Source organism: Hibiscus syriacus, unplaced genomic scaffold, assembly GCF_006381635.1.
Source record: "Hibiscus syriacus cultivar Baekdansim isolate YM2019G1 unplaced genomic scaffold, ASM638163v2 tig00110059_pilon, whole genome shotgun sequence".
Classification (NCBI taxonomy): Eukaryota; Viridiplantae; Streptophyta; class Magnoliopsida; order Malvales; family Malvaceae; genus Hibiscus; species Hibiscus syriacus.
In genome coordinates this window covers 830955-847346 of record NW_024062582.1, presented here as the reverse complement: position 1 = coordinate 847346, position 16392 = coordinate 830955, and the positions used below count along the sequence as shown (strand labels likewise).

At 36.1% G+C, this 16392-nt stretch overlaps 1 protein-coding gene across 1 annotated transcript; it reads left to right on the top strand.

Annotated features, from left to right (window-relative positions):
• The first annotated feature begins 256 nt into the window (after positions 1-256).
• On the top strand, positions 257-14259 carry LOC120214391 (alpha-mannosidase At3g26720-like). The gene is given in 34 exon segments (XM_039212301.1): positions 257-641; positions 736-819; positions 955-1043; positions 7887-8061; positions 8219-8338; positions 8523-8606; positions 8689-8760; positions 8872-8985; positions 9206-9306; positions 9386-9476; positions 9573-9740; positions 9830-9919; positions 10113-10175; positions 10253-10309; positions 10568-10595; positions 10598-10663; positions 10666-10708; positions 10710-10783; positions 10861-11000; positions 11179-11247; positions 11389-11448; positions 11563-11634; positions 12029-12076; positions 12198-12317; positions 12626-12691; positions 12857-12938; positions 12941-12968; positions 13044-13128; positions 13206-13316; positions 13393-13488; positions 13584-13631; positions 13732-13800; positions 13879-13941; positions 13943-14259. Coding segments are annotated over 34 exon segments (3066 nt in total). The 5' UTR covers positions 257-407; the 3' UTR covers positions 14099-14259.
• The last annotated feature ends 2133 nt before the right edge of the window (positions 14260-16392 follow it).

The following is a 16392-nucleotide window of genomic DNA, read 5'->3' as shown; positions in this document are numbered from 1 at the left end:
TAATATTTTAAGTAAATATTTATTAATTTTATTATTTAAACAATAACAAAACAGATAACGCTTTATTTTAGCCTTATATTAAAGTGTCGCATTGTAAAACTTTCCAAAAGTATGATAAACAAAGTAGAATAGAGTAAAATTTAGTGAGTAAGAATATAATTTACTCAAAAAAAAATTATGAAATAGAAAATGTTTTAAAAATAATAAAAATAGAAATGGACAAAGTCATAATCAAAGACAAATTTGGGTACACGCCTCTTCCCTTACAGGCAAAAGTCTTTGCTTTGAACAGAAGAGAGAAGAAATTTCAATTTGCTGCGGCGAAATTAAGCTTATAATTGAAAGGAGTGGAAAGCCCAGTGGTTTGAGTCTTTACTCTTTATATATCAGTTACACTTTGCTGCTCTATGAGTATGGCGATGGCGATGGCGATGGCGATGGCGATGGCAATCACCTTATGGTTTGCGGTGGTTTTGGCCGGAGGTTTTAGTAGTGCAGAATCGAGTTACATTGAATATAACACTACGCAGAGAATTATTCCTGGTAAAATCAATGTCCACTTGGTCCCACATTCTCATGATGATGTTGGTTGGCTCAAGACTGTTGATCAGTATTACTTTGGGGGCAACAACTCTATTCGGGTACACTCTTTCTTGCATGTTTTTTTTTTTTGCACTTGGTTCTTGCTCAATTGAATTCGGTACTTGATTTCATGGCTTTTTCAACTTTCAACAGGGAGCTTGTGTTCAGAACGTCTTGGATTCTGTCATTTCATCTTTATTAGAGGATCAAAATAGGAAATTCATCTATGTTGAGATGGTAATTTGTTTCCCTTTTTCTTCCCAAAAGTTTTCCCATATTTGAAGCCTTTCTGTTCTGGGTTTCTACTTCCTTTGCCCATGTAAATGTGATTGATTTATGATTTCGATTATATGGTTCGATTTTCCTTTTCAGGCTTTCTTTCAAAAGTGGTGGAGACAGCAGAGTAATGCTAAGAAGATTAAAGTTAAGGAGCTAGTCAACTCTGGTCAACTAGAGTTCATGTAATATGTTTTCAGTTTTTGCTCCCATTCTATTTTCCTATAATTGCATTTTGGTAAACTGAAAAGAAGTAATATTAGAGAACTATGAGGGGTTTATTATCTTGATAGTATCTAGTATCTACAATTTATTTTTCTGTGTTTAATTGCTAATTTTCTGCGTGTTTTAAGAAATGTAGATATCTTTTTTTTGATAAGAATAGAAAGCCTCAATAAAACCCCCTTCGTGATTAACGGAACTTAAAAATAGTTCCTTAATCCGCACAAGGAGGAAAAGAGTGCCCTAGGATTCATTAAACTCAAATATAACAAAGTAATACAAACTAATCTCCCTCAAGAGATACAAAACCAGAAAGAAATAGCCCTTAACAGAACATAATTCAACCAATACCAGCCTTAGCTAGGACATCCGCCTCTATATTGGCTGTCCTACTAACCCAACTAATAAAACCTTCAAAAACACTAAGCTTTTGAATAATGTCTTTAACAATTTGAACATAAACAACAGGACAAGAGACCACATCCTTAACCCAGCCAACTGCCACCTTACTATCACTCTCAATAATCAATCTATCTTTAAACCTATGACAAATAGATTCATAAAAATCTAAACCCTTTAGGATAGCCTTCAATTCCATTAAAGTTGGGGGCCCCGGACCAGCAGGCTCTTTGAAGGAGCCAAGAATCGAACCAGACATGTCTTTCAAAATACCACCTAAGCCACTCCTCTTCCAATCACTCGAAGTAGCCGCATCCACATTAAGTTTAATAAAACCTTTTGGAGGAGGGGACCAAGGACACACGGTTGAAATCCGATTAGAATGGGACGAGTAGGAATCCACTAAGGACGGGTCAGCAATAAGATCATCCTTGGAAATAGTAATATGATTTTCCTTAGCTAGAAACCATGAAGCAAGCCTGCACCTAGCTAGAAAGAAAATTTCTGCTCGATCAAGCTTCCCTCCTTCAAACACTATAAAATTCCTGGTCTTCCAAATTGTCCATACAACAGCTCCAGGTATAAATGACCAGATAAGAGAGTTGGTCTTCAAGTCATTCCAAGCCAATAGGAATCTTTTAGCATCTGCATGAAAAACAGACTGAAAATTCCAATAGCCTAAGAATTTCATCCAAATTGGCCAAACAACCGAATAGGAAAAAAATAAATGCGATGAAGACTCTTCTTCTAGATTGCAAAAAGAACACAAAGTATCATTTATGCCTTGAACACCTCTCTTAACCAGAGCTGTCTTCACTGCCAACTTCTTTAAGATAACTTGCCAAAGAAAAGTCTCTACTCTTGGAGGCAACAGACCCCTCCAAACATTAGACTTCCAAAATTTAGCTTCCTCCGAATCGGAAGAACCCGAATAAGATATATTGACACATGATTTCACAGTGAAAACCCCTTCTCCATTCCCCTTCCAAAACAGTCCATCAGCGGCATCAGCAGAAATAGAAAAATCAGAGATAACAGCCATCAAATTTGCCCATTGCTTAAATTTCCAGTCATTCAACTCTCTCCTCAGCTGAACCTTCCAAATCCAACCCCCTGAACTGAACTCCCCAAACTGAAATAATCTTCCTGCTTTATTCACTGCAATAGAAAATATTCTAGGGAACAATACCATCAAAGGATGATCCATTGCCCAATTGTCTTGCCAAAACCGAATATTCCTCCCATTGCCAATTTTATAGCTATATTTACCTCTGATACTACAGCCCAACGAATCAGCTTTATAATGATTACTTACCATATCTCTCCACATCCAAGAAAATTTAGGAGAGACTTTACTGTCAAACTGCATCAAGGAAGGATCCAATTTATATTTGATGCAGAGCATTTCCCTCCAAACCGCCTCCCTCTCAATAGCAAACCTCCAAGCCCACTTTTCCAAAAATGCCCTATTCACCACATTTAAATTAGGAACCCCCAAGCCTCCTTCAATTTTTGGTTTACAAACGTCGGACCAGCTTACCCAATGTATCTTCTTTTTCCCACCACCACCCCATAAAAAATTTAACATAATAGAATTTAGAGTCTTGTAAACTGAAGCTGGAACCTTGAACATTGACAAAAAGTATATAGGGAGTGAGCTTAGAACTGATTTAATTAGAACTAGCCTGCCTGCCAGTGACAGAGAGGAGCCTTTCCAGCCCGCTAACCTCTTATTAAAGCTTTGAACCACTAGATCCCATAGAATGTTGGAGTTCCTATGTGGACCTAGAGGGAGTCCCAAATATTCTGAGGGAAAAGAGCCCACTGAACATCCAATCATAGCTGCCAAATCCTTAATTTCCTCTTCCTTTAAGTTCACCCCAAATAATTTTCACTTCTTTAAATTCAACTGAAGACCAGAAATAATCTCAAACGCCCGAAGCACCCTCTTTACATTCAAGATCTGTTTTTTCGACGCCCCGCAGAACATAATAAGGTCGTCAGCAAATTGCAAATGAGTTAAATTAAAATTCCTCTCCTCTTTTCTAATGACCAATCCCGAAAAAAGCCCTCCTGAAACAGCCTTCAGTGTTAATAGATTCAAGAGTTCCCCAACTATATTGAACAACAATGGAGACAAGGAATAGCCCTGCTGAAGACCCCTCGCCATTGGAATTTCCTCGGTAGGAACCCCGTTCACCAAAACTGAAACAGTTGCTGATGTGATACATTTCGAAATCCAACCTATCCATCTAGAACCAAAGCCCATTTCCTTCATTATTCTGAACAAAATAGGCTAGTCAAGAGTATCATATGCCTTCTTGAAATCAGCCTTAAAAACACACCCTTTTAAACCATTCTTCCTCCAAAAGTCAATCCCTTCATTTTCTATAAGAGAACAGTCCAGGATTTGCCGACGGGGATAAAAGCGAATTGACTTGGACTGATCAAATCTGAAATGCAGCTCCTAAGTCTTCTTGACAGACATTTAGAGAGTATCTTATACAATCCACCAACTAGGCTTATAGGTCTAAAATCGTCCAGACCACTAATGTTTGAAATCTTAGGAATAAGAGTGATGAATGTGTGATTTACTCCATGTTCCCATTCCTTCCCCAAGTAAAAATTATGAAAGAATTTCATAATATCTACCTTAAGGACCTGCCAAAACCTCTTGAAAAATCCCAGATCCCAAACTTCCTCCTCAGAAAACTCTTGCTCTAAGAATTGATTCTGCTCCAAAATAAATTCTGGGAAAATCCTGATTCAAATCATCAATTTCTAAAGTAGTTCGTTCATTATAGATCTTAAAAAAATACTCTTTAACTATGGCCTTAATTGCAGTTGGATCTTCAACTGTTTCCCCTTTGAAGTTTAAAGCAAGTAGAGCATTCCTTTTATTCCTAATCGTAGCACAAGTATGGAAGTATTTAGTATTGCAATCCCCATCTACAATCCAATTAGTTCTCGAGTGCTGAAACCAGATCTGCTCCTGAATCTTGTGAAGCTTCCACAATTCTGCTCTAAGATTTTTCAACTCAGTTAATACCTCACTGTCAACAACTCCTTGCTTCTGTTGAATATCATCCTCTATCAACGAAATTTTCTTCTCTAACTCAGAAACCAAAGCTCCTGGATACTTATCTCTGTTCCCAGACCACTTCTTAATTGCATGTTTGGTGTTCCTCATCAGACTAAAAATGCCTGCCTTCTTCTGACTATCCTTACCACTCTGAATAGAAGAAACAACCAGATCCTCAAAACCCTCCTCATCCATCAAATAATTGAATAATCTAAACGGTTTTCTACCCCAGTCCACTCCTTTATTCTCCAGAACTATAGCATTATGATCTGACAGAGATCTTGGTAGAAGAGACTGCAAAATGCCCGGAAACAGCTCTAGAAAGCGACAATCAACCAAAAAACGGTCCAATCTTACAAAAGTGGGATTCTCTTGGTTATTACACCAAGTGAACCTACCCCCATTCATAGGGAGATCAACCAAGCCCGTATGAAGAATGAACTCATTAAAGATCTCCATTGAACTACTTTGACCCCTTCCCATTTTCTCATCTTCTTGTAAATAGACATTGAAATCCCCTCCCACACAAACGAGATAATTTTGTCCACTAAGAAAACTGCTTAATTCTTCAAAAAAAACCAGATTTCTCCTCCACTGCTGGACCGTAAACATTGATGAAACCACACCTGGAATCAATACTCCGAAATTTACCGAAAGTATCTATAAATCTCCTGCTAATAAACTGACTCTCCAGCTCAAAAACATTGTCATCCCAACAACACAACAGGCCCCCGCTGATCCAACTGAAGGAGATTCCAAAATTCCTTTTAGCTTATTAATTTCACTTCTCCTAAAAAAAGACCTTCTAAATTTCTCAGTCTTAGTTTCTTGCAGCCAAAGAAAAGTAGGATTAAAGTTGGTGACTAAATTCTGAACAGCCCTCTTTTTTTCGTTTTTCCCCAAGCCCCTAACATTCCATGAACATATTACTAACTTTGTCATCTTCAAAAAGGAAATAGGTACAGACACAACCCTCAATCAACCAAACCTTTATTAACCCCATTCACACCTTTCTCTAAAGCTATGATTTTATCCAAAAAGGCTTCTTTCCCTTCCTTAAAAGACACACCCAAAAGCTTGCTAACCTCCCAAGTTTCTACCGCTTCTTTCAATAGAATCGAAAAAGCTGAGGAGGATGCTGTATCAATGCTCACCTGGTCAAGGGCTTCTCGATACAGGATCCTTTTAGTTCTTCTCTTCCTTCTGATCAGCAAACCAGATTTGGACTTTAAGCAATCACCTTCTGAAAAGTAACCTTCTGAAAAGTAACCTTCAATCTCCCTCTCTACACTCCCACCCCCAGATTCATTGTCAAGATAAGGAAAAAGACTCCCATCAGCAATGTTCTCTGCTGATAAACAGAGCTGATTTTTAGTACTGGAATCAACATCTAGCTCCCTCTGCTTAACTATGGTATCCCCTGTTTCAGACGAGATGTTCAACAAATCCCCATACCAGTATCTTCTTTCCCTCGACCTCGACCTGTTACCCTTACCCTTTTGCAACTGCTCAGACTTCTAGTTTCCATCACATTACTCTCTGTTGTAAACTCTCTTTTAGAGCGATGTAACTGCCTCCCCCTTGAGTTGTTATTTGAAACCAATTCCATCGGTCTTAAATTTTCTTCTTCGGGCTCTATTTCTGCACTAAATGGCTTCTCTACAATTGGGCTTGTCTCCAATACATTGGACACTCCCCTGTTTTTTCCTGATAAATGAAGGTTTTCAACCAATTTCCCAAACTTATTAATTGTAAATGCTGGCCCAGAAATAAAACCCAAAAAGTATTTTGACCCAGACTGCCCAGAGTCTTCAGAATGAGCCTGAGATCCATCAGCCGAATAATTTTGACTTCTAATCCCCAAACCTGCATACTCACCAACTTTAAAATTTCCAACAGTTTGACTTTCTGACAGACCACATTTAATATCTTTCCTATCTAAGGAAAGTCTTGCTAGCTGTCTGCCCTCACTAGCTCCTCCAGAAACACGAAACACTCCCTGGTCAATCCAATTGTCCACTGACAGACGATTTTCCCCTGCTGCGCAAGTCTCACCTTCCCCATGAACTGACAACAATCTGTCTTCATCCTTCTCAGACATACTCTCTTCAAAAAATATCTCGTCGGAATCCTCCACCGGAAAATTACTGAAAAACAAACTAGAATACTCACTAGCTGATCCAATCTTGATACTTACTTTGAATGATCTTCCATACGATCCAAGAGTAATCACCTCTGGAACATCAAAGGGACTTTCCACCTTCAATAAGATTCTTGCCATTGTGAGGTCTTCTCTTTTCCTTGCACTATCATGAATATCTACCACACTGCCCCATCTACCAGCCAACTTCTCGAAGAAGGGTTCATTCCAGCATAACAAAGGAACCCCTTTTAATTCTGCCATGCAAAAGGCCATTGGTACCCCGGTTTCATTCAGTAAAGGTTCCACTCGCTCAAACCACTGTTTTAAAACTTCTTCCTTTTTACTCCATAACTCCAGCATCTACTCATGAGATTTAAGAACTATCACACAAGAATTCCAGACATAGCCCCATCTCGCAATTTGAACATCATAGCCTTCTTTTAATAATGCATTCCGAATGAACTCAACTTGAAAAGAGTATTTGATAATCCCTGTTAACGACCTCTTCACCCAGTTGGCACTTTCTGTTGGGATATGCATCTCAAATATATTTTCCTTGACATTCCTCATCTGGATATCCTCAGACAATAGATCATTGTTCCCCCTTCTATTCCCATTACACAACAGAGCATCCCTATAAGATCTATCATCCCTTCAACTTCTATTAATGTTATCTCTTTCTCTTGATTTTGAAGATTCTGCATTAATCTGACCAGCAACATTGTTTGAAGAAGAAAGCACCACCCTTGACCTTGAACGTTCATCCTTAAATCTGGCAGGACTAACTGAGATCTTCCTTCCATCAATCACAATCCCGTTAAAACTCATCAACAACCCTCTTCAGATCTTCCTCCCTCTTAAAATGAACAAAAGCAAAAGTGGAAAATCTGTATTTTGGATTTCTAGTTTGGCTGGGAATAAAGACTCTCATAACAGGACCATGGACTAAGATAATTCCCTAAGCGTACGATGGGAGACCCTTCTACTAAGATTGTCGATAAACGCCGACCAACACTCATCCGGAACTGACTTTCCTTTCAAATTCTCTCTCTCTACGTTTTTCTCTCTCACTCATGTTATCCTAGGTAGAAATGTAGATATCTGTATGTACAATGAGGCAACCCATCATTTCTTTTTGTTTATCAGTGCTTAATTGCTAATTTTCTTGGTTTTTTCTTGTAGAAATGGCGGCATGTGTATGCATGATGAGGCAACCCCTCATTACATTGACTTGATTGATCAGACAACCTTAGGACACAAGTACATCAAAGATGAGTTTGATCAGATTCCTAGAGTTGGGTGGCAGATCGATCCTTTCGGGCATTCTGCTGTGCAAGCTTATTTGCTTGGTGCTGAGGTAAATATTTGTGTGTGTCTTCAATGGGATTATTTCTTTATGTTTGGCCTATGGAATATGCTTTCGTGGCTAGATATCAAATTTGTTATGTTACTCGTGATATAACGAATTTCTTTCTAATTTTCAAGTTGTAAGAGTGCTTCTATCTTGATTGCAGTTAGGATTTGACTCTCTATTTTTTGCTCGAATGGATTATCAAGATAGAGCTAAGCGCCTAAAGGAAAAGACTCTTGAGGTAGTATGGCAGGGTTCTAAGTCCCTTGGTTCATCCTCACAGGTTTGGGCCTTAAAATCTATAGTTCTCATTCTTTTCTCATTTTCTGATTCATAAATTGGATTCTCTTTACTTCTTGACTGAAGTTTGTTATAGACAAAGAATATTCGTTCACTCCTTTTATTTATATATTTTGTTCATAGTTTAATTTTTCTTTTGACCTCTCATATTCTGATTTCACTTTCAGATATTTACTGGCATATTCCCTCGGCATTACGATCCTCCAGATGGTTTCACATTCGAGATAAATGATGTGTCTCCTCCCATTCAGGTAAACCTTTTAAAGATTCAATTATCACTTTGCTCTCTGCTTTTTTATCATGAATTTATTAATGTGAATTTTTTAACTGAAGGATGATGTACTCCTATTTGACTATAATGTTCAAGAGCGGGTCAATGACTTCGTAGCAGCTGCACTGGCACAGGTAGGATATTGCAGTTGCTATTTACGATTTCCATAAGAGCAAAGCTAACACTGTTTCCCTCTAAGATTTCCATAACTGCAGTTGCTTAGTTAACAGTTTTCTATTTTTTAGGCAAATGTAACGAGGACAAATCATATTATGTGGTGTATGGGGACAGATTTCCGTTATCAATATGCAAATTCATGGTTCAGACAGATGGACAAGTTCATTCATTATGTCAATCAGGTATTAATTTTAATGAATGTTTCCAAAGAGGATGAAATACGAATGAATTAAGTAACAATCTTTCTTTCATTCTGACTTATATGTCTTTTTTTAGTCATTTAGTTAAGTGTTAATGTCTTTTTTAATGAGATTTGATGTCTGATTCTGGTTTTAACCACTATAGAATTCTAGTTGAATTCATATGTTACGGAACCTTTTTTCTTGTTTGGGTAATTTATAGGATGGGCGGGTCAATGCCTTATACTCCACTCCTTCCATCTATACTGATGCAAAATATGCAGCAAATGAGCAATGGCCGCTCAAGACTGATGACTTCTTCCCGTGAGTTTGGTTTCAAAATTTTGGGATTGTTCTTATGCATAAGTCTGTGATGCTTCTAAAGCATATCTATCACTTTTAGGTATGCAGATAAACCAAACGATTGGACAGGTTACTTTACTAGCCGGCCAGCATTTAAAGGTTATGTCAGAGTGCTGAGTGCTTACTATCTGGTAAGTCACTTTCTAGAAATGTGGCTTTGGACTTTATAGATAGATTCTTGCTGATTTTGTAAGGAAGATTTTTTGCTTTCTTTCTATTATTAACAGGCTGCTAGGCAGTTGGAATTCTTTAAAGGTGGGAGTACTTCAGGACCGAACACAGAAGCATTAGCTGATGCTTTGGCAATTGCTCAACATCATGATGCAGTTAGTGGCACGCAAAGACAGCATGTAGCTGCTGACTATGCATTACGATTGTCAATAGGATACAATGAGGTTTATATGGCTTAATGTCCAACAATGTTGTAGTAACTAGGCCATTATACAGCTCAACGGAAATCTAATACTTTCCACTTTATTTTTAGGCTGAGAAGCTGGTTGCCTCTTCACTTGCCTTCTTGGTAGATTCGAGGTCAAGTACTGGACAAGGTAACAGTGTTACAAGCTTGCAGCAGGTAAGCAATATCATTTGTATTAGTTTTATCCTATCTTTGAAGTTTAAGTAGCATGTTGAAACTAAAATTGAAATGTAGAGTGCACATACTTTTTTTATTACCTTTCTTCTAGAGTGAATTTTCATTTTTTAATATAATTGAGTTGGAAGGCTTTGTGATTAATCTTTTTTTTTTTTGACAATTCTTTTGCTAGTGTCCTTTACTTATAAGTTTTTGTCCTCCATCAGAAGCTGCCTTGTCCAATGGGAAAAACTTGGTAATGATTTACCTTTTTTTGAGTTGGATCCTTTTCTTTCTTGGCAATAGATAAACTAATATTTGTGTCCAATGTAGGTTGTCATTATCTACAATTCTCTTGGATGGAAGAGAGAGGAAACTATAAGAATTCCTGTGAGTACCCCCTCTTGGCCTTGTTATCATGTGATGCGACCGTTTGACCTTGCTAAATTTTGATATTGTGGACAACTATAAAGTGAACAAATGATACAGAATGTATTCTCATAATCCATATCCAACCAGAGATGAGGACACAATGAGGAAATGCAATTTTACCCATTCCTAATATTAAAGAAATGATATAGAATCTAATTGTAATCATTTAGGGCATGTAAATTTTACTTGTTTTCAGCGAGATTAAATCTGTGGCAGGTCTCCAGCGAAAGGGTTATTGTCAGGGATCTGCAGGGAGAGAAATTGAATCACAACTTCTCCCTGTTTCAAATTCCATTTCACGCTTAAGAAGTCATTAGTCAAAGCATATTTGGGAAGAAACCCAAGTGAAACAGTTAATATTGGGTTTCTTTTCAGTTTCAGTGCCTCCTCTTGGTTTCAGCACTTATATTGTAGCAACTACTAAAGAGACAGGTTTACATTTTCGCTTCAATTTTTAACAATGTGTCAATAAAGTGGAAGATTTTGACTTATGTTTAAAATTTCATAAGGCCCTAGCTCTACCAACTCAACTGTGCATACTTATGAAGCAAGTGATAACAATACCATTGAAGTTGGCCAAGGAAATTTAAAGCTTCTTTACTCAGCAGATGAAGGAAAACTTATGCGTTATGTTAATACCAAAAATTTGGTAAGCTATGCTGCCTAATTTCAGTTTGGTTGTTCCTCTTTGATTATAATTATTGTATTTTTTCATGTGCTTCATATTTTATTTGGATTCTCTTTATTCTTTTTGATCTTTTTTTCCTTGTGTGATAAAATAATGTTATTTAAAACCAGTTTGTAATTTAATTTCTTCGTTACCGAAGGTTTCAGCCTTTACTGAACAATCCTATGGTTATTACTCTGGAAATGATGGAACTGATAAAGATCCTCAGGTAATTTAATTTCTTGATAATGCTGCTTAATGTTTTGAGTTCTCATTTCTATTTATTTTTGTTCTTTCATTAAGATTGTAGTAGGATAAATTGAGTTGTTGTATGATTTACTAATTGCAAAATACTTGATATTTGTTAAAGGCTTCTGGGGCATATGTTTTTCGTCCAAATGGTACATTCTCCATAAAATCTGAAAACCAGGTAGCTGTTTTTATTTGAGCAAATTTGATGTCAATCAGTAATGACCCTTTACAATTGATTTATTATACTTATCCAAAAAGAGGATCTGAAGAAAAATGGAATTGTTTGTTGAAGACTCGATTAACTGTTGTGCGGGGTCCCTTGTTGGATGAAGTACATCAACAGCTGAATTCATGGATATCTCAGGTGATTCACCTATTTCTGATTCTTGCATCTGAAAGTTAGTTCACAAGTTTGTAAAGCTTCGGGTTGTAAATTTCATAAAGAAGCAATTGCGTATAGTTTATTTTCAATTATTGGACTTGGGTGGCTTGTGTATCCTGTTCATGTGACTTATGTTTCTTTGGAATAAATGTCGGTTAAATTTAAAAAACTGTCAGTTTGGTCTCTGTTTTTCCTTTTATACTACAAGTTGTACTAAAAACACCCACCTTCAAACTTGGTAGAATCCCTGCTATCATTTTTATATTCAATTTTGGAGTTATGTAATGCAGTTTCTATGTGCAGAACAAGTAGTTCATGGTTTTTATTTGTCACTTGTCTTCAACTTATAGTAACAGAATGCTGCACCTATGAACAGGTTACCAGGGTGTACAAGGAAAAAGAGCATGCTGAAGTTGAATTCAGTGTTAGTTATCTCTTGTTATGTATAAATTGCTTGCAGGGCGGAACAGAGTTTTTTTTTGGTGTTTATATAAGGTTGGGAAGTCAATTGCGTGGATTTTCTGACTTTATGCGGATGATCTTAGATTGGACCTATTCCCGTGAACGATGGGATAGGTAAAGAAATCATTACTCAAATTACAACAACGATGAAGACCAACAAAACTTTCTATACTGATTCTAATGGGCGTGACTTCATTAAACGGGTTTGTTGATTCTTACTGCTGGCCATCATAAAAATTCTTCTCTTTAAACTTTCCTTTTTCTTTTTAAAATCCAAAGCTATGCAGAATTCTTCAACTTTTTGCTTAAATTCTTTTTAGATATTTAAGTTCTGCTTTCAAAGTTTGCTGAATGGTAATTTTGTTAGTTTCTTTTTCCTACTTGGCGAATACTTGTATTCTTTTGTTTCTATTAATTTAGTGTTTCATTCACCAAAATGAAATTCTAGTTCTATAACTGCTGATAATAATGTTTACTTATGCTCCATGGTATTTAAATCTAATATTTGCAGGTTCGAGATTTTAGGAAGGACTGGGAACTTCAAGTGAACCAACCAATTGCTGGAAATTACTACCCTGTATGTTCCTGTGAAAATTGCAAATATTTTCTTTCCTATAAATTGCAGTTGTATAATTAATGGTGGTTATCTGCTTGGCTTGCTAAAGTCTGGTAAATGCATATGTTTTTTGTGTTAAAATGAAATTGAATTTCTTCTTTGCCCTTCCAAACTGCTTTCTTCCAGATTAATCTTGGAATCTACGTGCAAGACAATAGCACAGAGCTCTCTGTGTTGGTGGATCGTTCAGTAGGAGGGTCCAGCTTAGCTGTGGCCAAATTGAGCTTATGCTTCACAGGTCCTTTCCGTTCCTTTTTTTCCTTTTTTACGCCTACTTATTTATTCATGTCCTATAACATATAATGATATATAGGAGGTTGATTCACGATGATATCAGAGGTGTTGGTGAAGTATTAAATGAAACAGTGTGTGTCCCTGAAGGATGTGATGGTTTAACTGTAAGCATAGCTTGTCATCATGTTCTTTGTCCAAGACTCTGAAAGTGCCAAGTGTAACCGAATCCTTAATTTTGCAGATCGTAGGGAAATTTTATCTCCGAATTGATCACATAGGAGAAGGGGCAAAGTGGCGTCGCACGGTTGGACAAGAGATATATTCTCCACTTCTTTTAGCTTTCTCTGAACAGGTGAAGTACAAACTTGACTTGATTTTCTGTGGTGTTGGCCCTCCATGCTTATGTTATTGATGCTCCTTTTCTATAGGATGGCAATGATTGGGCGAGCTCTCATATTTTAACATTTTCAGCCATTGATCCCTCCTACTCATTACCGGATAACGTTGCCATAATAACTCTCCAGGTAAAGAGCAAGTCTCATAGTCCAAGACCTAGAAATGAGAATTTTAATTGCCCTGGGATGGTAAAGTTTTATTCCCCTGTTTTTGAGAATTGCAGGAGCTGGAAAGTGGAAAAGTTCTCTTGCGACTGGCTCATCTATACGAGGTACTCCTCCCTTTGTATATGCTATATAGAAGCTTTATTATACGGTTCCATAGACTCAACATGATATAGAATAGATTCTAATTTGTTGATTTGACTAAAGATGGGGGAGGACAAGGAGTATTCGGTGATGGCAAGTGTTGAACTGAAAAAGCTGTTCCCAAACAAGAAGGTAAGAGCAAAAGATATGGTTGATGACATTTATGTGCCATAAATTTTTTGATCTTACTGTGGTGTTTCTTCTCTCCAGATAAAGAAAGTGACAGAGATGAGTTTGTCTGCGAATCAAGAAAGAGGTGAAATGGAGAAGAAGATTAGCTTGGAAAGTAGAAGGCGGGTCTGCCGGAGAGGAATCAAAGGTGGTAAGGGGAGGACCTGTTGATCCTGCTAAGCTGCTGGTTGAGCTTGCTCCCATGGAGATCCGAACTTTCCTTGTTGATGTAGATTACATCCAATTGTTGGGTGGTTGAAGCTTGGAAGAGACACCAACACTGCTTTTGTATGTGTACTATGTACTAAAAAAGTCTAGATCTACTGAATGTATACTGTTGGATTCACGTAGCGCGTGTGTGTACGCGCAACTAGCTCTATAGTTCCTTTTGGAATTGGAAGCCAAACTTATTCTGCATCACTTTGACAATATAGGTCTCTAATTCTTAAAAAATGCACAGAAAAAAGTGAAATGAACCTTTTATAAAACTGTGGTTCATTAAATGCCATGCAGGAACTTCAAGCAGTATGAATCAATCAAGATAAGCAGGCAAATAGTAAATCATTCCTGTGAACTGCCCCTACATTTTACATTATCAAACCAAAATTGTTATTATCTTTTCCAAGTTTCTAAGCTCTTAAATCAAATGAATTTTTCATCTCATCAATTGGCAGAACCACACGGAAGCTCAATTTCAAAGAATGCTAAATGACATGCCCTCTCACCCAATGATATATAGTTTGAGGATAAATTTGAAATATTTAAAAATTTGAGTACTAATTTAAAATGAGATTTCTAGTTTGGGACATATAATGCAATTAACTAATTTCTTTAATAAATTAATGCCATCAAATAAGATATTAACACCTATCATTATCTTAATAGGAAGAGGGCGTTGAAATATAAAAAGAATGCTTTGGATGAAATATTATAGTGTTGGGTGAGATGAGATTTGGAGAAGAGGGACAAGCTGACTATTACTTTTCACGATTAAAGAGTAGACACAGGAAGATTTGAAGTATCAACTTAAAGGGTTAAGAAGAAACAAATTGAATGCTACCTATGAACACTCCTTTGTTGAAGTCACTTTTGGGTTCTTATTGTCATCCACCAATGTTGAGTTTAATATGTCCATATATCACTTCAAGTTCTTGAGGGATTAATCTCAAGTTTAAAATCTACCTCTATTGCACGAATAGTAAAAGAATTAGTGCTATTTTTTGATATCTCGAGTTTAAGCACCATAAATACCAGTGATATGAGCGTCTAATGTCAAGTGCCTTCTTTTTACCCCATATTAATAAAAAAAATTACCTCTATTTAAAGCATTTTTTATATTTATTCATCTTTAATAATAAAATGGTAGATAAGTATCATTATCTTGATTCAATTAATATATATACACACACACACGTGTGTTGATATATTACGTCAACTAGCAAAATTTTGCTTAATAATAGTGATTTTAATAAAAAATAATTTTAATAATTAAAGTATCCAAAAATTTAATGATTATTTTATATAGTTTATCCTTCTCTTTCTCCCCTCCTTCTCATTATTAAGACATAATGACAAAAATGTATCTAAATTTTGATTAAGTAATCATTTTGGTTCATATTCTTTTTTTAGAATATTTTAGCCTGAAACGTTTCATTTTGAAGTAAAAAAAACTCCTCCATGGATGGAAATCGTTAATTGGAAAAAGATCGACGTTTAGAATAGGAATATTCTTGCCCTAAAATAAAACTTTGAAACCAAAATACTTCAAAAAATTTAAAACAACTATTTAGTTAAATTTAATTTTTTTACCTTAATGAAATTTTAGGATCAAAATAGTCAAAAAATTAAAATTAAAATGTATATCTAATTATACATTAAAGATTATTTATTATTGTTATTAATATATTATTAATTGAAGTTCAATTGACAATTTAACACCTAACGTACTATCAATCATTGAAAGCAGTGGCAGAATAAGTCTCGGGTCAAATGCATCCTTATTATTTAAAAAGAAATTGATTAAATTCAGTTTAATATATTAAGGATAAAGGAAAAAGAAAAGAAAACAAATTTGCATACATATTATTTTTAAAAAAATAATATTAAAATTTTAGATCTCTGTTCTTAATTTTTTTTTCTGTCACTGTTCAAAATGTCATCAACGAAAACATAGCAAATAGAAGGAAAGCTTGATTTGCAATGTTTGGATTGGAATTCACCAAAATTAATAGATGGAGTGCACTAACTCGCAGTAACAAACCTGCTCCGTTTTGCGTTATTAATATTGAGTAAAGTGAACTCAGAGGCAGAATTTGTTGTTTGGTCTGGAGTTCGAATATCACGTATACAAAAATACGAGCGTTTATTATCAAACGGTTGAGAATATTTAAACAGATACGACCTTGTATTCACTCCAAATTTATCAAAAAAAAAAATTCAGTAAAGTAGGTGTACTTGGCCAAATTTGCAGCAAAAACGGTAGTCTAATGGGCTGCTCTCTCAGGACTGTTCTGTCTAGTTTCAAGGCATAAAAGGGGCTGTATTTTGGAGTAT